At 41.3% G+C, this 24963-nt stretch overlaps 1 protein-coding gene and 1 long non-coding RNA gene across 10 annotated transcripts in view; both read right to left on the bottom strand.

The window, feature by feature from the left end:
- Positions 1 to 471: 471 nt before the first annotated feature.
- SNX14 (sorting nexin 14) overlaps positions 472 to 24963 on the bottom strand; it is an 83753-nt gene continuing 59261 nt past the window's right edge. For 3 of the 9 annotated variants that reach the window (XM_038393774.2, XM_038393776.2, XM_038393775.2), the window contains 9 exons: positions 24545 to 24585; positions 24259 to 24378; positions 20031 to 20154; positions 19328 to 19492; positions 18238 to 18333; positions 9325 to 9416; positions 9057 to 9113; positions 4729 to 4818; positions 472 to 669 (listed from right to left, as the gene is read on the bottom strand). In XM_038393774.2, coding sequence (XP_038249702.1) covers positions 631 to 669; positions 4729 to 4818; positions 9057 to 9113; positions 9325 to 9416; positions 18238 to 18333; positions 19328 to 19492; positions 20031 to 20154; positions 24259 to 24378; positions 24545 to 24585 — 824 coding nt within the window. In that variant the 3' untranslated portion in view covers positions 472 to 630. Of the gene's footprint in view, positions 670 to 4728; positions 4819 to 7927; positions 7999 to 9056; positions 9114 to 9324; positions 9417 to 18237; positions 18334 to 19327; positions 19493 to 20030; positions 20155 to 24258; positions 24379 to 24544; positions 24586 to 24963 lie in introns of those variants that run through there. The other 6 variants (XM_038393779.2, XM_038393777.2, XM_038393778.2 and 3 more) reach the window with 3 other exon arrangements.
- On the bottom strand, positions 9608 to 14585 carry LOC122459284. Its single transcript, XR_006279853.1, has 2 exons — positions 10415 to 14585; positions 9608 to 10182 (listed from the first exon to the last, which is right to left on the bottom strand). It is a non-coding gene; the product is annotated as an uncharacterized LOC122459284 (long non-coding RNA).

The following is a 24963-nucleotide window of genomic DNA, read 5'->3' on the forward strand; positions in this document are numbered from 1 at the left end:
ATCATTTGCTCCCCATTCTCTACAAAATTAAGTACTTTTCATGCTAACAAAATATGAAAGGCCAAAAACTTAAGCTCTGAGATAATGATTTGCTTGCAACAGATTCAAATTTTTTTTTCCCATAGAAACTGAAGACAGACATGGAGATTTAGTTTGGGGAAATTTTTAGCAATATTTTACAACCTTATTCTATCAAAGCTAAGTTTATATACAGTAGCCACCTCCCCACATCATCTTCCTAATTCCAGAGTTTTTCAAAATATTCTTTCAGGACGATGACCCCTTTGTTTTTAGCAGTACTCATTTAAGTTTGGTCCTCTACAGGTCTGCTTTTCAATGTACAATTACCATATTCTCTCCTACACTGACAATTCTTTGTAAAATGAGTATTTTGTCTATTAGCAATAGTTACACTTGAGGAGAGGGTAACAAGTTCAAATAGTGGACAAAGTTCTTTAATTTCAATCAGTATTAAATTTGAATTAATCTTTATTAGGCAAACAGATCTTCAGAAGTTAAATTTCACTGTTATTTACAAGAAAATATACAATTCAAGACTAAAATGTTTCACATCCATTAAATTAGTGCACTGCAGACATTTCCATTTGGTGTTCATCCAAGCTCCTGCTTTTACATCCAAGATGATACAGAGGTAGCTTCCTTCTGAACCTATTAAAGTAGTAAATGAGAAAAAATTTGCACTGTAATTTACTGAAGTATGGAAATATATATTTACATAGAAACAATCACAATGAACAAAATATTTTAAAAACACATTATAAACCATCATAATAAATATGGAGGTCCAGAAATTAAAGGATAATGTTCACAATTTTTTCCCCCTACTGTGCCTTAAATCAGGAAATGTTCTTTCGCTGTAGCTCCTTCTGTTCCCAACCCTTAAACCAGCTTTTCTCAACACAATCCTATGATCTAGAATCCCTCATTCTGAAATAAAATCTTCAGTCTTTACCTCTCATTTTTCTTCATCCCCTGCTGTGATTTCTTCCTCCCTATCATCCCAGCTCACTGCCCCAGGGTTTCCAGATTAGACGTACATTGTGTTTGAGACTGAGTTTATATAATGGCATTTTACTGCTCTTCTAAAAAGACAGCTCTTATATAATCTATTTATGAATGTTTATTTGGGTGTTAAATCCAGTACATCTGAAATGATTAAACATATACTGGTAATGACAAGTCTAATTAAATAAGAATCCAAGACATCAGACATGAATATTAATGGCTGAAAAGGAAATAGAAGGGCTGGAAAAAACAAAGAGATAGAAACCTGAAGCCTGGGCATTATTTCATAGCACCAGTTAAGAACTGGGTTATTTACCAAATATGTAAACAAGCTATGGCGTTACAGCATAATACCTCATTTTAAACTAGGTTCAAAGAGGGCAGGTAACAAAAGCCCCAAGTAGGAATAAAAAATAAAGGCAAACAAATAAACAGAGCTAGATGTTGCGGGAGGAGGGATGGGGAAAATGGAAAATTACAACAGGGTCAATAGGAGCAACAAGAGGAAAAAGATCAGGGGAATGTGCTCAACATCTTAGGATGTTGATACACAAATGCAAGAATATGAGGAATAAATAGGAAGAACTAGAAGTAGTAGTATACTAGATAGATTATGATTTAATTAGCATCACTGATAAGTCTTGGTGGGATAAACCTCATGACTGGAATATTGGTATAGAAGAGTAGAGCTTGTTCAGAAAGGACAGGCAAGGGAGAAGGTGTGGCATTATATATCAAGAACATACACACTTGTTCTGAGATCCAGAAGGAGGTCAGATGCAGACCAGCTGAAAGTTTCTAGGTAAAGATAAGTGGGGGTGGAGGGGAAATGAGAGTGATGTCAAAGTAGGGGTCACTAGAGACCACCAAGTCAGACGGAGGAGGTAGATGAGGCATTTCTACAACAGCAATATCCAGAATCCAAGACCTGGTAATAATGGAGAACTTTAACTACCCATATATCTGTTACAAAATAGGGCAAACACAATGTCCAATAAATTCTTGGAATGTATTTGGGATAACTTGTTTCAGAAAGTGGAAGTAGTAACAAGGGGGACAGGGAGGAATTGGTTGTGAATCTGAAGGTAGAAAAACAATCTGGGTGAAAGTGATCATGAAATGACAGATGTCATCATGCTAAGGAAAGGAACGCGAGAGAGCTGCAGAATAAGGACAATGACTTCAAAAAAACACTCAAAAAGAACTTGGAGAACTGACAGATAAGGTCCCATGGGAAGAAAACTAAGGAGAAAAGGAATTCAGGAGAGCTGGCAGTTTCTCAGAAACAATATTTAAGGCACAACAGCACAATGAGAATAGCTCAATGTGAAGGAAAGACAAGAAGAACAGTAAGAAGCCAATCATCAAGAGCTCTTTAATGATGTGAAAATCCAAAGGGAATTCTACAAAAAGTGGACACAGACAAATAGCTACGGACAAGTACTAAATACCCACAAGAATGTAGAGAGAGAAAATCAAAAACTAAGGCACAAAATGAACTACACCTAGCAAGGGTCATAAAAGGCATTAGTAAACTAAGGACATGTGATCTAAATGAAATTACTATAAGGTGGGTGCACAACTGGTTGAAAGCCCATACTCAAAGAGCAGTTATCTGTGATTCATTGTCAGACTGGAAGGACATATCTCCTGGCATCCCACAGGGGTCTCTGGAGCTTATTGTTAATCATCCAAAACCAAAGAAGGACCATCCAAAACCAAAGAAGGTCAAGAATGGCCTGGCGGACCTCTGGGGGAGCCCAGAGGACTGAAACCATGAACATCTTAAAGTAATAGCTGATGCCATGGTTCAAGCTGCCAAGTCCACACCATCCAAAATTGTCCTGAGGATCAGTTCTGGCAACCAACTTATCTTTTTCCATCATTATGGTGAACTCCTGCCTGCAGCTCTCTGGTAACCTGTTCTTGAATTTAATGTCTTCCCAAAGCGTGAAGTCATAGAAATTCAAGAGCGCCTGCCGGTTTGCAATCCTAAATTGCAGACTTCACAAGGATTAAAGTTTGTGACCCAGCGAGTCCAGTCTTTTTGAATCTTTGCCTTTACATGTTGATGCTTGATATCCTTGCCTTTCCTGCTGGTTAGTAGATGCTATTACTAAGGAGCCTGGAGGAGGATGAGAAAACACGGGCTTATATCCTTTAGAATGGTTGAAGGACCTCCTTTTGGCCCATTTTGTTGTGGGAGATATGGGGGTCTACTCAAGTGCCTTAACTGGCTCCATAATTGCTTCATTAATCGCAGCGCCATTTTAGAAAGGGCCATTGGTAACAGAATGCCCACTAACTTGTGAGAGCTCTCACAGACCTCCTCTGCCTGAATGTCAAGAACAGAGACTACCCTTCTCAGTAGATCTTGATGAGCCTCATGGTCCTCTGGTGGTGGTGAGTCACCTGCCACCTTTACAGCCTTGTCTGGTGATGAAGAGGACACAACAGGATGCTGAGGTAGTGGCTGCTCCAAGTCTTATGGTGGAGAAGCCACCCAAGTGATTTCTGGATGCTCTCAGTACCGAGTACTAGTGCCAATTCTTTTGGTGCACCCTTGAGGAAACCAAACAAGACAGGTGAATAGAAGTCCTAGCAGGCGGGGGGATTCCCCACAGCATCCAGAATGGCCACAGATATGGGCCTGGGACTCATGCTTGACTGGGCCATTGCCCCTGAGGAGGCAGCCAGTGCTGTGATTGCTGTGACATCCATGGTCCCCAGTTCTCTGAGAACTAGCTGGGACACAGAAGAATGCACCCCCAAGTCTGACAAAGAAGAGTCTGAGCCCTCAGACAATGGAGGAGCATAGCCAATCAGAACTGGGGACAGGTAGCCAGAATCCAGGGATGGCAGTACCAAGGATATCATTGCTGGCTTGCCTCTCAACTGCACTAGCTTTTGTGGAAGTGTGGGCTGTAGTGGTACCGCATGCTCCTGATGTGGTGACTGGAAGCCTTTCTGTACCACTGGGGATATTGGCACTGAAAGGCTAAGCTGGTCTTCATATGCCTCTGGAGTGGTTGGTAGTGGTAATGATTCCTGACACAAGGATTTTTCACAGGTCAACCTTGATGGACCTGGCCAGGTTCCAGAGGCAGTGATCCCTTCTTTCTGGTCAAAGAGTGCTCTAGGGAATGCCTCTCCTCCGAGTCTTTTCTAGAGCTTCTACCTCTAGCTGGCTATGGTACAGGTGAACTTGACTGAGGTACCCAACTAGAGGAGGGTGTCTGCATCTTCTGCAGCACCACAAAGATCGAATAGCTGCAGAATCTCTGGTGGGGCACTCTGCATCGAAGCTGCATTCCTAATGGATTCCTAATGCAATGACTCCAATGGAGTGGAAAGTATATTTATAAAATCTGCAGAAGACACAAAGCTGGGAGGGATTGCAAGCACTTTGAAGACCAGAATTAGAATTCAAAACAACCTTGACAAATTGGAGAGCTTGTCTGAAATCAACAAGATGAAATGCAATAAAGACAAGTGCACTTAGGATGGAAAAAAATCAAATGCACAACTACAAAATGGGGAAAGCTGGCTATATGGTAGTACTGCTGAAAACGATCTTGGGGTTGTGGTGCATCACAGATTGAATATGAGCCAACAATGTGATGCAGGTGCAAAAAAGGCTAATATTCTGGGACATATATGACAGGAGAGTTGTATATAAAACAAAGGAGTTAACTGTCTCACTTTGCTAGGCACTGGTGAGGCCTCAGCTGAAGTACTGTTTCCGGTTCTGAATGTCACACTTGAGAAAGATGTAGACAAATTGGAGAGAGTCTAGAGGAGAGCAACAAAAATTATAAAAGGTTTGGAAAACCTGACGTGCACAAAGGGTAAATAAATTGGCATATTCAGTTTTGAGAAAATACAACTGAGGAGGGGGACCTGATCACAGTCTTCAAATGTGTTAAGGGCTGTTGTAAAGAGGACCGTGATCAATTGTTTTTTTATCTCCACTGAAAGTAGGACAATGACTAATTGACTTAATTTTCAGCAAGGGAGAGTCAGGTTAGCTATTAGAAAGTGATGGTCTAGGTATATTTGGCAGAGAGGGCTGGGCTAGATAACCTCTCAGGATCCCTTCCAGCCCTACATTTCTATAATTGTAAAATTCTATGATCTTCAATGGGATATTTCAAAAATAAAGTCCTCATTTAGGTCTTTTGAACAAGCAATGCTGCCTCAAGATGCAGATTCGTTCCCAAAATCCCAAGCAGCTGCTGAGAAGCATAAACGATTTATTTTTAAAAAATTAGCCAACTTCTCCACTGAGTCCCAAGATGTGTCTAGTATGTGAGTGCGACACACTATACCTTGGGGGAGTGCCCTGTAACCCCCATATTTCTCATTTATATAAAATTCTGATCTTGCATTTAAAGCATGCCATGTAAGGTATCAAGGGAAAGGTTAAGATCTGCTGAAAACCATTGTTCTATCTAAATTAGGGCTGTCAATCACAGATAACTCACGCAATTAACTCAAAAAAATTAATCGCAATTAATTGCAGTTTTAGTCGCACTGTTAAACAATGAATACCAATTGAAATTTATTAAATATTTTTGGATGTTTTCTACATTTTCAAATTTATTGATTTCAGTTACAACACAGAATACAAATTATGAAATGCTCACTCTATATTGTTATTACAAATATTTGCACTGTAAAAATGAGAAACAAAAGAAATAGTATTTTTCAATTCACCTCATACAAGCACTGTAGTGCAATCTCTTTATTGAGAAAGTGCAACTTACAAATGTAGATTTTTCTTACATAACTGCACTCAAAAACAAAACAATGTAAAACTTCAGAGCCTACAAGTCCATTCGGTCCTACTTCTTGTTCAGCCAGTTGCTAAGAGAAACAAGTCTGTTTGCATTTACAGGAGATAATGCTGCCTGCTTCTTATTTACAGTGTCACCTGAAAGTGAGAACAGAGGTTCGCATGGCACTTTTGTAGCCTGCATTGCAAGGTATTTACATGCCAGATATGCTAAAACATTTGTATGCCCCTTCATGCTTCAGCCACCATTCCAGAGGTCATGCTTCCATGTAGATGATACCCACTAAAAAAATAATGCATTAAATAATTTGTGACTGAACACCTTGGGGGAGAATTGTATGTCTCCTTTTCTATTTTACCCGCATTTTGCCATATATTTCATGTTACAGCAGTCTTGGATGATGACCGAGCACATGTTAATGTTAAGAAAACACTATCTGTGTGTGATTCATGAGTGGCTCTGGGAGCATTCATGCAATCTAGCTGGGTGTGGGGCTCCACATGCAGTTGTGTTGAGTGATCACAGCTCCTGGAGGGGTTTGCTGCTTGTCACTAGCAAAGCATTGTAAGAGACAGCCCCGGCTGGAGAGTTAAGGGGGCACAGTGGTCCCACAGTCACAGGCTGCACCCCGGGGATCCCGTCACAGTGAGTGTTCTGTAACAACAATGCTCCAAAAACTAGGCTCAGCCTCTCTTTAAAAATTGATGGGAGGAGCTCTCATTTTTTTGTGTTCTTGCTCAGAATCTGAATATATTTTTAGTTTTAATACAATTCAATTCCTCAACTGGACAAAAAGAAAGCCAACGCTAAACAGGGTCCATTCTGTAGGTAACTGGTTGTAACTCACTAATTTTTATAATGAACATAAATCTCAGAAGTCTTAAAGTAACTCTGGCCAGACCAGACACTTGAGTCAAAACTTTTGCCAAAAAACCCCCCAAAAAAACAAAAAACAGTTAATAACTAAGCAAAAACCGGATTGTAATTTCAGGGCTCCCCACCTCCCCCTCATTTATTGGAGGGAAAGAAGAAGAGATTCCCTTCAAGGCTCTTTCAAAAAGGGTAGAGGGAAGGGCATTTTTAGGAGGGAGACTATATATGAAAATTTCAGCTACCAAATCAATGGGAATTAGACAGACAGACTGGAGGAATGGGGGTGAAATCAAAATATAATCCCCAACCTAGAATCAAGCGACTATCACCTATTTTATTCTCCCGTTTTTTTGGTACTTTGGGACTCCAGATCTTATCCCTCATCCTGTGCCATGTTTTCCACCCCTCATATACCAGTTGCCTTTCTTCTGCCAGTCTCTCTTCTGCTGCCTCCCCCCAACCCTGATCCCAGTCCTGTTATCTCCACTAGAATGCTTTTGCCTCCTAGCAGGAAAGGCCCCCTTCACGCATGCCAAAGAGGGAGTAGCTGAATTTGTCAAGTGGGGGCCTCATCTCTGCCTCTGAAGTCCAAGAAAGAGACCTAGATCCTCTCAGCTTCCACCAAGTGCGGTGGGGAAGAGCTTCCAGAGCTCAGGCCATAGCTCTTTAGCCAATTAGGCCAGTGGCTGCAGCAAGAGTAGTTTCAAAGCTCCTTCTGCTCAGCTACGTGGCTGAAACATTAAGCAAAAGCAAAGTCAATCTTGCCTGAGTTAAAGAAATTGTGATGATGGCTTTAAGGGTGCAAATCCTTGTGATCACAGCCCGTTTACAGCCCAGATTTTAATTAATCTTCTTTGACTTGCTTTGATTTAGAGAAAAGACTCAATTTGAGTAATGTACCATAAACACAAACAGAAGGCTTGGCGCTCTTCCTGTACATCATCATCATAGCTAATTGCTTTAAAACCACCACCAAGACCTGGCGTTATCACTTATCTCCACGTATCAAATAGTTCCTTGGGCGGTGGAAGATACTGATAGAGGGCACTGCATCAGACTGTGTTCAAGTGTTTGTCTAGGCCAGTGGTTCTCAACATATTTATCACTATGGGCCGCATATGTGGCCCACAATATGTTACATGGGCCGCAGGCTGAAAACCGTAGTGCCCCCCTGCAAAACCTCTCAGTCCCCTACGCCCAGTGCCCCCCACCCAGAGATCCCTCCACAAAACCTTCATTTTGAAGTCTTCAATTGAGGGATTGGTTAATGTTACTGGTGATATATCGTTAAGTACCAGGACACCTACAGAAATAGTTCAGTGGATTAAAGTAGCAGCCTGATAGTCTTGGGCCATAAAGCTACTTCTCTTTTCCCCCTTTACTTATTTCCACTGCCCTAGATCTGAAATCACTAGAATGCATAAAATAAAAGAGGAATTAAATACGAGTCCAATGCACAAAGCAGTTTCAACTAAGTAAGTTAGTTCTCTCTTTCGTGAAAGTAAGCAATATAGATGGCCTCCATTTCAATCTCCATTATTAACTTATATTTACCAAGAAAAACTGAAATATTAATTTGGCTCCAACAACAGGGTATTATTTTTGTGTTAAGTGCTAAAACTGTGCTTGGCACTGTACAAAAACTCTAAGATGCAGCTCCTGTGCTGTGGTGCTTAAAATCTCAGTTGTTAAGATGCAAGTTCTATATTTTAAATAAAATATCAAAGTTACTTGGCTAACAAAAAACTCATTATGCAATTCTCTTTCAAAAAGTTTGATATACATTGTAGATACAAACACATCACACCCCTTCAGATTACTATACACTATATAAATAGTGCTTAGCCCTTATACAGTACTTTTTAGCCATGTGATTACTCTCTCCTTTATCTGGACACTGGGAATTCCAGAAAGCAATAATCAAAATTAGGTACAACAAAATACACAATCAATGGGAAAAATGCTGAACCTCCATCAGAATGCAACAAGCAAGATAAATTTTCCAAACACAGCATCTGCTGAAATTTGACAGTCAATAAGGACAAGGCATATGGGGATACCCCGTTGGCTACCCTGCACAGTTCCATTGGGAAGGCACCTCTACTTCTAGCACAACTTACAGGCCTCATGAGAAAAATTTTAAATCAGCAAAAATTAAAAAGTTTGGCCTTGGAAGATCTGAAGGCATCTTTCAACCTAACAGACTCCTCAATGGAGTTAACCTTTCGATGGGTAATGATAACAGTAACTGTTGGGATTTCTTGTCTATCTGCTTGTGATTAATATAGTGGAGGAGTTTAAAGTGACTAAGATTAGAGGAGATCTATTCTGCAGCACTTATATGGGTTTGTCCTCACATACCTTATTGAGCTCTGGGAACAGTTCTTGTATCCCAATATCCAGCAGAACATAAGTCAACTAAAAAAAAACAGAAAAAGTAGCTGTTGTAAAAGGGTCAAGGTCAGTTCTAATGACAACCCTTTAAAACAACTATATTGCTCTTAATTTTTAATAATTAAAAGAGAATTTGCATTTACCTGGAATACACAAAAGATCACTGAAAGCCTTTATGAAACACTGCACCAAGCGGTAAGGTTTCTCATGTAATTGTTTTCAGAATTAAAAGTACCTGCTTGTTAAGCACTGGCTGCTGCATTCCATCAAACAGAAGTCTGATGCCTTCATACTTGGCGTCTTCTCCAATGCATTTGCCTATCAAATCTAGACCAGATACCAACACATACCAATCACAAAAAGCCATTACAAATTAGTTATGTGCTATAGTAAAGCATGGCTAGATCAAAATTCAGTAGATCATATCCTCAGCACTTCCAATAAGGGTATGCTATAACTTTACCTTTCAAATGAATTTGTTTTTATAACCATTTAAATCAAAAATCTTTCTGAACCCCTTTGATTATACTATTTTAGCTAAGAATTAGCCACAGTGTGTACTAAATGAATTTCAAGAGGTATAAGTGGAAGCTTGTGTCTTCAAGTTCTCAATACGAGATAAATTATTCCTTTGTTAACCAACCCACTGCAGTGATATACACATATCTTTTCATTTGTAGTTTTACTTTCAATGGCATAAAACTAAATCACTGCCAGATTTTAGGAGAAAAAAAATACAACCAGAGTTTACTGCCCTAATGCTTTCTGTAATAAAACATAAGTTCCTTATCTGTACACGGAGGTTCTTTGAGATGTGATTTCTAGCAAGTAGCATCCATTAGTCATTGCCTGCACAATTACTCCCCTTCATGCTCCGTACTGAGGGTTTAAGGAGAGATGTTGTGATAAATGAAGGGGAAGAGCTCTTTTTTTTGGGCACCCAGCCAGATAGTTAGCTATAAAAGTCCCTCTTGGAGGCTGCTTGCTTTACCTATAAAGGGTTAAAAAGTCCCCAGGTAAAGAAAAGGGAGGGACACCTGACCAAAAAAGTCAATGGGAAGGCTAGAACTTTTTAAAAGGGGAAAAGTTTTCCCTTTGACTCTCTAAAAAAAGAAAAGGAGTACTTGTGGCACCTTAGAGACTAACAAATTTATTAGAGCATAAGCTTTCGTGAGCTACAGCTCACTTCATCGGATGCATTTGCTGATGAAGTGAGCTGTAGCTCACGAAAGCTTATGCTCTAATAAATTTGTTAGTCTCTAAGGTGCCACAAGTACTCCTTTTCTTTTTGCAAATACAGACTAACACGGCTGCTACTCTGAAACCTTTGACTCTCTGTTGTTCTCTCTGGGCTGGAGACGGGCATCTGGAATGCTGCGTAAAATTTGAACCAGGTCTGAAAATTCATCGTCCATACCTAGAAGAATTCACTGGGACAGGGAATGTTTAGATAAAAGAAATAACCCTAATTGCATCTATTTTCTGTAAGGCTTGTAGACTTCTCTATGCTAATCCTAGATGCTTTTGTTTGCTTGTAACCTTTAAGCTGAACCCCCAAGAAAGCTATTTTGGGTTCTTAATTTTTGGAATTGCTCTTTTAAAATCTAGCAAAAGCCTAAGTTCCAGATATATTTTCTCTTTTTGCTTTTAATAAAATTTACTTTTTTTAAGCACGTGATTGGTTGTGTCTTAAAAGGTCTGTGCGTATTTTTCCATTAGCTGGTGGCAACAAATAGGTTTCCCTTTTGTTTGTTTCTCAGCTTCTCCAAGGGAAGGGTGGAAGAGCTGAGGGGCCTCAGGGAAAACTTCCCAAGAGAGTTTTTCCAGGATTTGCAAGAGACAGTTTTTCACTTGGGGGGCGGCAGCATTTACCAAGCTAAGATCAGAGAAAAGCTGTAACCTTGAGGGTTTAATACAAGCCTGGAGTGGCAAGTATTAATTTTTAAAATCCTTGTGGGACCCCACCTTCTGCACTCGGAGTGCCAGAGTGGGGAATCAGCCTTCACAGGTGTGGACCAATGTCTCTCCAGTTCTTTCTTCTACCACAAATTAGATAGGATCCAAAGCAGAAAGGAAGGAGGAAGGGGAGTGGAATACAGAGAGAGACCATACTTCTCGAAGAACCGCAGGCTACTGTGGTTACTTAAGTAACTCACTTCTTTCAGTGCTGGTCCCTATGTGTATTTGACATGTGGATGATGGGTAAGCAGTATTCAAACAGGACAGGAGGTATCAGGATACAGTTACTATAGATGTCTATAATACCGCTGTCCCAACAGCTGCATTTGTAGAATAGGCCTGGGCTAAGGTGTAATGTTTCAGGTATGAATGGAAGTAGCATTTCCACAAATGCTTTGCAGCAGGGGGCACCAAAGCCGGCATGCTCCAAAAAGAAACTTCACAGGCTCCAGGACCGCATCATTAATAGGGAGGGTCATTCTCCCAGGAGCAGATGGCTGCAGGATATCCAACAATTTATGGACATTCTCCTGCAGGGAGAATGCCCAGGAAAGAAGCCACATACTGCAAAATGTCATGGTAGACCCTGAAGTCCTCAGGCACCGAAGGAAAGGAGGACTCGTTGAATCATCTGAGGATGATGAAGAAACAGTTAACCGCACCAGGACTGGATCCTGTTCTTGGACAGGTAGTCCTGGATGGGACAACTCTGGAGGATCCACAATGGGAAGGCTCACTGGTGCCTGAACCTGTAGGAAGTCAATGTCCTTCACCACAGACATGCCTAGTGATCTCTCCTTGGAGAGAGATGAGGAGTGCGACCACCATGACTGAGGAGCCCCCCGCGAATTCTATGGAGGCCACTGGGCATGAGAGGGCATTAGTGGCCAGTAGGTGCAGGGCATGGGGTCCTATCCCAACTGCCACGAGTGCCAATCTAGTACCCACGATGCTCCATGAATGATTCCCAATGTGGGCTATGTGATGGAGAATGGAAGGAGGAAAATCCCAACCTTGACACCAAGTCATCTCGGGTTTCCAGGGATAAAAATAGAGCCAGCCCTGAGGGTGTGAGCTACTCGTCTGATTAATCTGTCTCCCAAAACCAGGGAGGGACCGACACTGATGGTAGAAATTGTACCGCCGACACCAAGTACGCCTCCGTTGTTTCTGGTGCTCAGAGTGGCATCGGCCCTGAAGTCAGCAGTAGTACTGATATATCTGACAATGCCGAAGTGGAGGGTGATGAGTTCTACCACAGTAACATTGGTGGTGCAAGATGGTGCATGAAACCTGGAGGGTTGATTGGTCTTATGCGATCTCTGCCTCAGTGCACTTGATGGGAAGCAGCTCCTCCATCTCTTCAGATAGTCACCAGCTCCAGAATGCAAACTGGCAGCACTCTCAGAACCTGACCTCGGTGTCAAAGCAGGCTGCATGGACCCTTTGAGCAGGTGCTGCTTTAGGCAAAGGCCCTATGGCACCTAAGTCCATTTTGTGAACAATATGCAAATAAAACACCATTCTTTGATGTGAGCCTCACCCAAGCACAGCAAGCACCCCCTGTGGGGATTGTTGTTAGGGGTAACACTAGGGAAGTACTAACTAAATTAACACTAAGGGTACTAACTATATACAACAGGGTAAAACCATAAAGAGAGAGATTGGGAGGTTAAGAACCACACAGAGCTCCAACTCCAGCCACAGGTGGTAGAGCAGCAGCTGTGGGGGTTTGAGGCAGCACTGCCTCATATAGCCAGGGGAGGCACTATGAGCATGAGTGCTGCCTCCTATGGGTACCACTAGGCAAAATTCTCTGGCTCCGGTGCTCTGGGCAGTGCACTCACCTAAGTGGAATACATGGCTGCATCTACTCGAAGAACTGCTTCAGGTTTCCACCTTACAAATTTCCAGCACAGATACTTTTCAAAGAAATAATATTGAGGTTACCTATGCTATAATGGAATGGGCTCGCACCCCATTATACGCCAGCTGATAAAGAATGATATAGCTAGAGACCCACTTAGTCTCTCTATGCAGATGCTTGTCCCTGATTGTTCCACTAGAGTGACAAATAGCGTAGGCCTTTTCATAATTGGTTAGTTCGTTGCAGATCAGAAGGACTTTAGCATTCTATGTCGAGAGAGAGAGAGAATCTTTTCATTGATTGCATGAGATTTTGGAAAGAATACTGATTTATTGATTTATTATTTAAGATAAGTTGATTTATGTGAAATTTGGAAATTACCTTAGGGAAGAAATTTGGGTAGATGCAAAGAGAAACTTTCATTATGAAATGTTGAATAGGGCAAGTCAGCTATGAGTGCTCCCAGCTCATTCACTCTTCTAGCAGATGTGATGGTGACTAGGAAAGTGGCCTTCATGGACAGGCAGGACATGGAACACATGATCAGTGGTTCAAAGGATGGTCTGGTAAGTACTGAGAAGTCAAGATTGATGTCCCATAGCAGCACTGGTTTCATCACCAGTGGGAAGGTCCTAATGAGAGCTTATTGTTGATAAGTAAAAACAGAACAGCCTTCCACGAGAGGATGGAAGGCATTGACTGCTGCTAGGTGGACTTGCAGCGAGCTAATGGAAAGTCCTAATGTCTTGAGGGTGAGTAGGTAGTCTAAAATAGCAGGTATTCCTGTGGATTTGGAGGATCATTAGTTCTGTGGTCTCCAGGTAGAGAAACATCTCCATTTAACTAAATAGCATTTTCTGACAGTCTTTTCTGCTTTGATTGAGGTTATCTTGAACAGCTTCCAAACACAAACATTCTAGGTCTGTTGCCCATCCAAATACCAAACCATGAGATGAAGAAGGTCCAGGCTGAGATGTCTGATCTTGTATTCTCCTGAGTTAACAGATCCAGAAAGGGGTCGAAGCTGATGGGAGAACAGGTGGACATTTGTAAACAGCAAACAGAAATATCTGAGCCAGTTGGATGTGATGAGCATGGCTTGAGCTTTCTTGTGACAAATCTTTTGCAGAACCTGTGGGGAGGAAAGGTGTACCTCAGGTAATCTGTCCAGGATAACAGAGCATTATTGCCCCTGGAGACCTGACCAAGTGCTGCTCTGGAGCAGTCTAGGTTGAACTTCTTGTTCATCCGGGAGGTGAACAGGTCCCAAGATGATGTTCTCCACTGGGTGACGATTTTGTTCAGAAGAGAATTGTGTATCTCACATCTGTGGTATGTAGGAAAGTGTCTGCTGAGACTGTCTGCCAGAGAGTTCTGCGCACCTGATGGGTATGTTGCCAAGAGTGTGATGTGGTTCCCAATGCAATAGTTCCATAATTGACTGCCTCTATACAGAGAGGAAGATATTTCGCTCCACCTTGTTTGCTTATTTAGAAGATCGCCACATTGTCTGACATTATCTGAATATGATGGAACCATGTAAGTTGAGAAATGCATTGCAGGCTAGGCAGACTGCCCTTAATTCTAAGAGACTGAGACTGTATTTTCTCTGTTTACGCAGGTTCCCAAGGATGGCAGAAGACAGAGTAAGGATAGGGTCACTGACTGGGTGTCCTGACCGATCTGCCACTTATGAGCTAATGGTCCAGGTAGGGGAAGCTGGTATAGCTATTTTGTCTCACCTGGACTGCCACCACTGAGATGACTTTAATGAGGACCCTGAGTTCTGGTGCCAGCCTGAATAGCAGTACTCTGAACTTGTAGTGCTCTTGTCCTACAGAAATCTGAAGAACCTTCTGTGGGCCAGATGAATGTCATTGTGAAAGTAAGACTCTTCATGCTGAGAGCCACGAACCATGTACCCTTCTCCAGGGGGAATTTACTGATGCCAGATTGACCATGGGGAATTTTGATTTGCAAATAAAGAAATTCAACTGACATAGGTTGAGAATGGGTCTCCATTCTCCTTTTTTCTGGGGAACTATGAAATATAGGGAATGGAACCCTTTGTCTTGATGTTAAAGGTGGCACTCATTCTAGTAGAGTGTCTACCTCCCAAGAGAGGATTTCCTTGTGAGAGTAGTCCCTGAGGGGGGCCAGGAAGAGAAACTTGATAATGCAGCCAGAGTGGATGATCTCTAATACCCACTTGTCTGTTATTGCCCTCCAGTTGTGGACAAAAGGGGCCAGGTGGCAGTTGTGGGGGAAGGGGGGTAGTAGGAAATTGTATCAACAAGGGTACACAGTTCTCGAGCATCCTGTCAAAAGTAACTCTTGGTTGGTGGGTGAGGTAGAGTGGCTGCAGCTGAGGTGGAGGATGTGTGCAGCTAGGTCTTTGTACTCTTCTCTTTCCACGGCAGTTTGTAAGGGAACTGGTGGTAGAACAGCTGAGGTAGAGCTCTTGGCTTATATTTCTGTTTGTGGTATTTTCTCTTTGGAGCCGGGATACAAATGCCCAGGGGGTTGAGGGTTATCCTGGAGTCTTTTTAACAAGTTTTTACACTTGCTGTCTTTTCATTGAAGAGATCAGACTCAAAAGGCAAGTCTTCAATACTATTCTGGATATCCTTGGGGAACCCCCAGAAGTGGAGCCAAGATTCACCCCTCATAATTATTGCTGCAGCTATAACTCTAGATATGGTATCAGTTTCATGAGGGCTTGGAATTGAGCCATGTCCTCCTGAGGGAGTTTGTCTTTGAATTCCAAGAATTTGGAGTAATTTGTGAAATCTATTTTGCTAACAGGGCCTGGTAGTTAGCAATTCTAAACTCAAGGCTGGTGGATTCAAGTACCTTCCTCCCTAGAAGGTCAAGGCGTTTAGCTCCTTTGTCTGCAGGGGGTGCCTTTATGTTTTCTAGCCTGGATTTCACTGTGGCAACAGAGAAAATATGTGGCTAATACTAGAGAGTTGGGACCACAGTGAATACAGAAACTGCACGTTTAGTGGGTATAAAATATAGTCTTTCAGACCTTTTTCGGGGAGGGGCGGAGGGGGGCGCATAGGAAACAAGAGTATGCCAAACTGCCCTGGATGATGCCATAATGGCCTCATTTATTGGGAGAGCCATCCAGCTTGGACCTGAGGGCTGCAAGATATCCAAGAGCCAATGCTGCATAACATGGATTGCTTCAAGAGGAATCTGGCACTTAGCCACCACCCTCTACAAGACATCTTGGTATTGCTTGTGATCATCAAGCAGAGATGGTGAAGATCGGGGCAACTGCCTCATCAGCTGAGGAGGATGAAATATCTTTTGGTACCTGTGGATCTCGATTGATTTCCTCCTCTACATACTCCAAAAGAGCCAGCTGGTGTCAGCTAGGAGGAGAGGGTGCAGTGGGATTCATGTTCAGATCTGGAGTGCATAGCATAGGGATCCTGTGGTGCCCAATAGAAGAGTCAACAAGCTGGAGGGGTGGGGAGAGGGGAGACAACTGCAATGCATTGGGTACCATCAGTCCCCGAGGTTGTCATATCTGGGTGAAGGATGGGTCCAAGACCTCCTAGAGTCTCTATCCAAGCTAGCCTCCCTGTGTGTCAGGAACATCAGATTCTGATGACAAGAAGGCAGGTTCTGGTTCCACTAGCGATACCGGTGGATGAATGTGCCAACTTGTGAATGGGAGTATCCACTTCTCTTCAAAGAGGTTTCTTCCTCTGGTGTCAAAATGTCCCTCAGGAGGGCTGGACTCAAAAGGACAGGAGATTGAGGGCAAGGTAGGGTGAAAGTATCTTCTGGAGAGGTATAGGTTTCAGTCCATCCCAGGGCATAAGGTGTCCCTGTGATCAGGACTGACTGCTCCAGTGCATCCAATGTCATGGCAGTTAACGGATCCTTCTGGGAGTAAGTTACTGCTGTGGAAGAAGAGTTCAACCTGGAGTTCTGAGCTGCTGTCAATAGGTGCTGATCTTTTGTATAGCTGTAGCCACAGCTGGTACCAATAGATCCTTTCTCCTAAACACCTTACCCTCATGGTTGGAAAGTTGAGGTGGACCTAAGTCTTTAGGACCCACACATCAGGACTCACCTGACTGGAGAGAGTCAGGGAAAGATCCTTTTTTGTAGGAGCAGATCCATCTTTGTGTTTATGAGAGTGCCCCTCACTTGCGTGAGAGGGCCAAGGCATTGATTCCTTGGGCTTAACAGCTCTGGCATCTGCTCCTGAATGCTTGCTCGGAGGGGCACCACTCTTAGACTGAGGCCAATGAACCAGGGGATCTCCGTGGCCTGGATCCTACTGGGTCTCATGGCCTTTTCCCAGGGGTACTTCCTCAGTCAAAGTTCTCATGCCACATGGGTCTGGAGAGGGAAGGAGGATCAGATGCTGCAGCTGGCAGAAACATGAGCCTCCCCAAGGCAGTAAAGGGAGCAATGGTGTTCACTGTTGACTGAGAACAAGCAGGGTCAGAAGACAGTGCTTAAACCTCAGGATTCTGGGCACAGTACTTCTCCCCAGGAAGGCAATCCCTGAGGCAGGGGAAACTAAACTAAAAACTATAAACACACTCAGAATACTAAAACTATATACAATTATATTTCCAGGTTTTTGAGCGACGATGCAAACATAGCTTTGGACACAGAAGATTCCAACTCAGGCCATGCACCGGTGTAAGGAGCAACTGGCATCAATTTGCATCACCCCATATATCCTTGATATGGAGCGCAAGGGGAACAAGTATTCAGGTGCAGACCAATGGATTCTACTTGCTAGAAATCTCCAGTATCAGTCGCATGGAACTCATACATACCCATGTGCAGAACACACAGAGACCAGCACTTAAAGAACAACTTCAAATTACATTTGCAATGAATTATTACTGGATGACCTCTAATCACTGGATTTTTTTCCTAATTTATATAGGGAAAGTACAGCTCAGATGAGATTCTTCTTCAGGTTTTCACTGCATCCCTGCTTTTTACTCAATTTTCAGCTGGGTCAAATGATGTATAAAGAAGTGGAGTGACTTGCTCAAGATCAGCGTCAGTCTTTCAGCTGGTTCAGATCTCACGCTCCTCCTGACCTGCACAGTGTCATTATTTAACCATTACACCAAAGGCCTAGGGGTGCAAGTAACCCTCGTTAAAACTATGGAAGTTTGAAAATGGAAGTCTTATTAAGCAGCAGCATTTTAGGCAACTCTTTAAAACCTCAGCCAGATAACTACTTTATGGATTGGAAAGTTAGCATTAATATTATATTTGGGCTAGGTGCTTGACTGAAGGATTAAAAAGCTTATATAGGTCATATAAATGTGGAACCTGGAATGTATCTCATCATTTCTTCAAAGGTCTGCTTTGCTCGTTTCTGTTTATCTTGAAGTGAGCGAGGTTCAGTATTCTCACAAAACACAGCATCTGTAACAACCAAAAAACCAAAATGGCATTTAGGAGTTGGTTTTCAGTAAAGTCATACATAGTGTTTTGCCAACTCATTCCTTGTGTTAAGCTGTTTTTAAAGAGCATCACAATTCTGCAGCAGCACAGAATTCTGGCTAAATTCCACTATAGGTTAAATTATATGCTGCTTAACTATAATTCCCCCTGTACTTATAACTGTATAAAGATATTCTTCACATTATGTCAAACAGCCCTGCAGTACTGATGGGGCCTATTGCAAAGGCCATATTTACTACAGAGGACTAAAAATATTTACAACATTCACGAGCAGCTACCACTTTTGGTTTCAGTCACTCAAAGCTTTCTCGCTTTATTTTCATTCATTCACAATAACTCTTTGGGAGCTGTAATTTTCCTAACTGGCCTCCACCCAAGTTATTTTCCTAAATATGCCAATTTTGTTCAGTCTATGGTCAATTGGTACTTGTTAGCTAGCAACTGTGAGCTTCATTTTCTCCGCCTTCCCGCCACCCTTATAAAAAAAGAGAAAAAATTAAAAAACCTAGCATTAATTTCAAAAAAAAAAAAAAAAAAAAAAAAAAAAATATAACAAACATTTTAGGAATTTCCTACACTCAATATATATATTGCATCATTAGCTCCACCATGTTGATCAGTCTTTTAGTCTTCTTTTCCTTGCTCACTATAAGCCTTAGTGGATTATTGTTCACAATACTTAATTCTATAATAAAATATCAAGGATGTGCAACAAAACCAAATTAACACTGTGCAGAAACTAACTTTTGGAATCTCTTGACTCATTTATGTTGCGCAAGTGTTCTTTTTCACATGTTGCATTATATAGTTTGCAAAACACTGAGTTGCTCACAAAAAAGATGCTACAAGTATAAAACTAAGTCATCAATATCTTATAAATAAGTACCACTGCAGTTTAAACATGTACAAGAAGCACACGATAAAAGAAGACGTATTTGCATGACTTTTCACTAACCTCTCAGGAGTGTTATCAGAGATACCAAGCGGTGCTCCTGAAATAGCTGTTCTAATTTGTACTGTAGATAATAGTCTGTGTACATCTCCAATGTGTTTTTGAAGAGAATTCTTCCCCCCATCAAGAGGTGATGCAGCCAGTCAGGAACACGGAAAACAACTCTACCTGCAAAGTTATTATTACACATATTAAGAAGGCTCCCATCATCATGGTGCCTTGCTTTATTTCTTAAAAAGTGTGCACACTGGTATTTCCAAAAAAGAGATAGCTAACTTCATGCAACCTGACCCCATTCTCTCCACCCTATAGCAGATCCTTTAGCTTTTAAATGTGTGTGTGTTACATTTACTACAAAAATACCAAGTGTTGGTATTAATTTATTTAAATTAGAATGGCCACAGGAAGACATGGTCTACACCTCAAGCAGCTTATACTCTAAATACAAAACTTAAGTGTGTAGGGGAGAGGAGGGGAAAGGGATACAACATGCAAGCAGAGCAATCAATCAGAGTGATACTGCTACATTTGTGACACCCTAATAGCAAGAACTTTAAAAACAGGGTAGTGTCCCTAACTGGCATCTTCCTTGTTATAACAAACTGTAAACTTTAGACAAACTTTTCAAACAGCACTCTAATCAAACACCCTGAATTTTTGCACCTGTTATACTTCATACCAAGTACAAAGAGAAATAATTTCTTACCAACATACATTAAGTAGTCATAGACTCCTTCTACCGTTATCATCTCTATAAAGTAGTTCTGGTTTTGTCTTCTCTCTGTATTCTCAGAGCGGTTTGCATTGTTCTTGAACAGATCATTGAAAAGCTAAAATAGAAACATTACATCTTGAAAAACAAACAAATTAAAGAAAACTAGAGCAGTGGTTCTCAAGCTTGGTCCGCCGCTTGTGCAGGGGAAAAACTGGTGCAGCCCACCAGGGGCTGTTTACTTGCTGCATCTGCAGATTCGGCCGATCGCGGCTTCCAGTGGCTGCAGTTCGCTGCTCCAGGCCAATGGGAGCTGCTGGAAGTGGCACCGGCCGAGGGACGTACTGGCCGCCGCTTCCAGCAGCTCCCATTGGCCTGGAGCAGCGAACCGTGGCCACTGGGAGTCGCAATTGGCTGAACCTGTGGACGCGGCAGGTAAATAAACCGGCCCGGCCCGCCAGGGGCTTTCCCTGCACAAGCAGCGGAACAAGTTTGGGAACCACTGAACTAGAGTAAAAACAATCAGTACTAAAAAGTTCAGACTGGTCAAGATTTTCAATGGAAAAGACTTTGAACTGTTTTTCAATGGAAAATTTGATTTCAACGATGAAATTTTTCAGAGAAAAAGAAAATTTCAATATTTTGTTGAATGTTGTAATGGGGTACACTGGCCCTTTAAGAGTAGAGGGGGCCAGAAGACTCCATTCCAGGGAGATGGAATGAACAAAGGCCCAGAAAATGGCCTGGTAATGGACGATAGGAAGCAGTCCTGGGTAATTCGGAGTTGTCCTGGGATTTCCCCACCATCCACTGTTCCTTTACGGGCCGGAGATCAGGAGCTCTGTAACACAGGGTGAGGCTGTGCTCCCCTCTCTTCCAGCCAATCGGGAGGAGCTCTTTGGAGGAGGGCAGTATATAAACTGTGTTCTCCCTCAGAACTGAGGAGACACTGGTAAGAGAAGGAAGCCAAAGCCAGAAAGCTAAACTCTAGGGAAAGCTATAAAAAGTGACCCTCTGAAGAGCAGGCTGTAGCAAAGGAAGATCTCTGCCATCCATGCAGAAGAGCCAGAGATAAGTGTGAACCTTTGGATTATAGTGATGGACTTTTTTGGTGGGACTGTTTGTGGTCATTAAACCAGCCCCAAGTGGAGGACAGTAGGACTTCTAAGAAAGGCTGTGGGGAGTCTGTAAGGGGCCCCAACAAGGAAGAATGGAGGGAGGCTGCTGCAAAGGGAACTGTGGCCACAAGGGACACACTCATTAAGCAGCAGACCTGTTACAAATGCCCCCAAACCAATATATTGCAGCTAAAAATAAAATATTTCAATTCAAAACAGACATTGCAGTGCTTTATGGGAACTGTATTTTGATTGCTTTATGCTCTCACTCTCCCATCTGGTCTGGGTTCACTGGAAAAACTGCACTTCTCGTGTGGCCCAAGAGAGTTTCAGATAACTTTAAACAATTGCTTTGGATGTTTTAAACTAGCCCCTTTCAAATTAACCACTAGAAATAGCAGAGACCACATGTGTAAGAGTGTCTTAAGACAAAATGCAACTTTATTCTTTGGAAAACTACTTGTAGAGTGATAAACTTATTAGAAATACTAAAGAACTGACTTATAGTCATAAGTAAATATAGAAAAATCAGTCAGATTCCTTACTATGGTATAACTGTAGGCCCCAATACAAATAATAAATAATCATAACACTTATCCATGTCAATTGCTTGCAAGACTGCAAGTGTACTTTATGTTCATTACATTTGGTAAATATGAACCTATAATACAATGCATTGGCAAAAAGGGCTAATAATCTGAGGTGTATTAACAGGAGTGTGATATACAAGACACAGGAGGTAACTGTCCCACTCTACTTGGCCCTGGTCAGGCCTCAGCTGAAGTACAGAGGTGGACAAATTGGAGAGAGTCCAGAGGAGAGCATGAAAAATTATAAGAGGTTTAGAAAACATGCCCTACAAGGAAAGACTGAAAAAAAACAGGCATGTTTAGTCTTGAGAAAACATGACTGAGGAGGAACCTCATAACATTCTTCAAATATGTTAAGGGCTGTTACAAAGAGGACAGTGATCAATTGTTCTCCATGTCAACTTTGTGTACTACTTCAATGATCAGCTTAATCTGCAGCAGCAAGATAACTAGGTTAGATTTTAAGAAAAACTTAATTAAAAGTAGGATTGTCGAGCAATTAAAAAAAATTAATCACGATTAATCACACTGTTAAACGATAGAATACCATTTATTTAAATATTTTTGGATGTTTTGTACATTTTAAAATATATTAATCTCAATTACAACACAGAATACAAAGTGTACAGTGCTCACTTTGTAGTTTATTACAAATATTTGCACTGTAAAAAACAAAAAAAATAGTATTTTCAATTCCCCTAATACAAGTACTGTATAAATGTTGAATTATGTACAAAAACCATAACTGCATTCAAAATAAAACAATGTAAAATTTTAGAGCCTATTAAGTCCACTCAGTCCTACTTCTTGTTCAGCCAATCACTCAGACAAACAAGTTTGGTTACATTTGCAGGAGATAATGCTCCCCACTTTTTGTTTACAATGTCACCTGAAAGTGAGAACAGGCATTCGCATGGCACTATTGTAATCGGTGTCGCAAGATATTTACGTGCCTGATGTGCTATACATTCTTATGTCCAGTCATGCTTCAGCCACCATTTCAGAGGATACGCATCCAGGCTGATGACGGGTTCTACTCGATAACGGTCCAAAGCAGAGCAGACTGATGCATGTTCATTTTCATTATTTGAGTCAGATGCCACCAGCAGAAGGTTGTTTTTCTTTTTTGGTGGTTTGGGTTCTGTAGTTTCCGTATCCGAGTGTTGCTCTTTTAAGACTTCTGAAAGCATGCTCCCCACCTTGTCCCTCTCAGATTTTGGAAGGCACTTCAGATTCTTAAACCTTGGGTCAAGTGCTGTAGCTTTTTTTAGAAATCTCACATTGATACCTTCTTTGCATTTTGTCAAATCTGCAGTGACAGTCTTCGTAAATCAAACAACATGTGCTGGGTCATCATCTGAGACTGCTATAGCATGAAACATATTGCAGAATGCGGGTAAAACAGAGCAGGGGACATACAATTCTCCCCCAAGAAGTGCAGTCACAAAATTTAATTAACGCACTATTTTTTTAAATGAACATCATCAGCATGGAAGCATGTCCTCCGGAATGGTGGCTGAAGCATGAAGGGGCATATGAATGTCTAGCATATCTGTCAAGTAAATACCTTGCAACACCAGCTACAAAAGTGCTATGCGAACGCCTGTTCTCACTTTCAGGTGACATTGTAAATAAGAAGCAGGCAGCAGTATCTCCTATAAATGTAAACAAACTTGTTTGTTTTAGCGATTGGCTGAAGAAGAAGTAGGACTGAGCTGACTTGTAGGCTCTAAAGTTTTATATTGCACTCAAAAACAAAACAGTTATGTAATAAAAAGAAAAAAATCTACATTTGTAAGTTACACTTTCATGATATAGATTGCAGTACAGTACTTATATGAGGTGAATTGAAAAATACTATTTCTTTTGTTTATCATTTTTACAGTGCAAATATTTATAATAAAAAATAATATAAAGAGAGCACTGTACACTTTGTATTCGGTGTTGTAATAGAAATCAATATATTTGAAAATGTAGAAAAACATCCAAAAATATTTACTAAATTTCAATTGGTATTCTATAGTTTAACAGTGCAATTAATCATGATTAATTTTTTAATCGCAGTTAATTTTTTTTCATTAACTGCATGAGTTAACTGTGATTAATCGACAGCCCTAATTATAAGGATAGCTAATTGCTGGAATAGGTGACGCAGGGAGGTGTGGAATCTGCATCACTGGAGGTTTTTAAGAGCAGGTTAGACAAACACATCAGGGATGGTCTAGGTATACTTGGTCCTGCCTCAGTGCAGGGAGCTGGACTAGATGACCTCTGAGGTCCCTTCCAGCCCTATGTTTCTATAAATTATAGAGACTCCAAAACATCCAGGGATAAACATGGAGGTCAGCAGTACCAAGATGAATGGACGCTGGAAAAAAGGAAAAACCTCCACCCACCACCATAAGAACAGACATGAACATAGGCAGTCAAGCTGTCATCTTTATAGCTTCTCCCCTTTACTCTTCACATTCTCAGGTAAGGGTCAGTATTTCCCCCTCTGTACATTTACTGCACCTTCTTGTTGTTTTCAGAAGTGGGACTGAGAATTGTAAGCTCTGGTCTACTTGGTTTAGGCTTGGGAGATTCACAGGAGTTAATGAAATTCATGATGAATGGCTCCAAATGCTGACCTTTCTGAAATTAAATACACAGTGATCAATAATGAAGTTAAATAGTTAAAAAAGTGACAGTTTCCAAACTAAAATTTGTGCTGGAGCAACATGTAGCAACCTGTCAGTGGACAGTTAAAGATACTAACTATAGTCACAGCATAGGCTACTGAGACACAGTATATACTCACCTCTTTCATTAGCTTTCCTGGAACAGATTTTATAATTTTCCCTACAATTAAGAACAAAAAAGTATATATTACCACATGCCCTTCTGAATATCATATCGGATATCTGTTAGTATCCTTCTGTTCTCCTCCCCTACCCCACTTATCTGTTTTCTCTATTTAGACTTAAGATCTCCACAGCAAGGCCCGTCTTTTACCATGGATATATAATGTTTCTGACAAATATCTGCTGGGGCATTTAAGAGCTATTGTAATAATAAAATGAATAAGCTGCCACGATCTATAATAAGCTACATGATAAATGTTTACAGAAGTGAAAAAAAAAGCCTACACACTGTCTCATTTTATCATCTCAGTCTGAAACTGATTAGCTTACACCGATATCTATTGCTTCATTTTAAGTATCATTGCACAATCTTTTT

Source organism: Dermochelys coriacea, chromosome 3 (assembly GCF_009764565.3).
Source record: "Dermochelys coriacea isolate rDerCor1 chromosome 3, rDerCor1.pri.v4, whole genome shotgun sequence".
Taxonomy (NCBI): Eukaryota; Metazoa; Chordata; order Testudines; family Dermochelyidae; genus Dermochelys; species Dermochelys coriacea.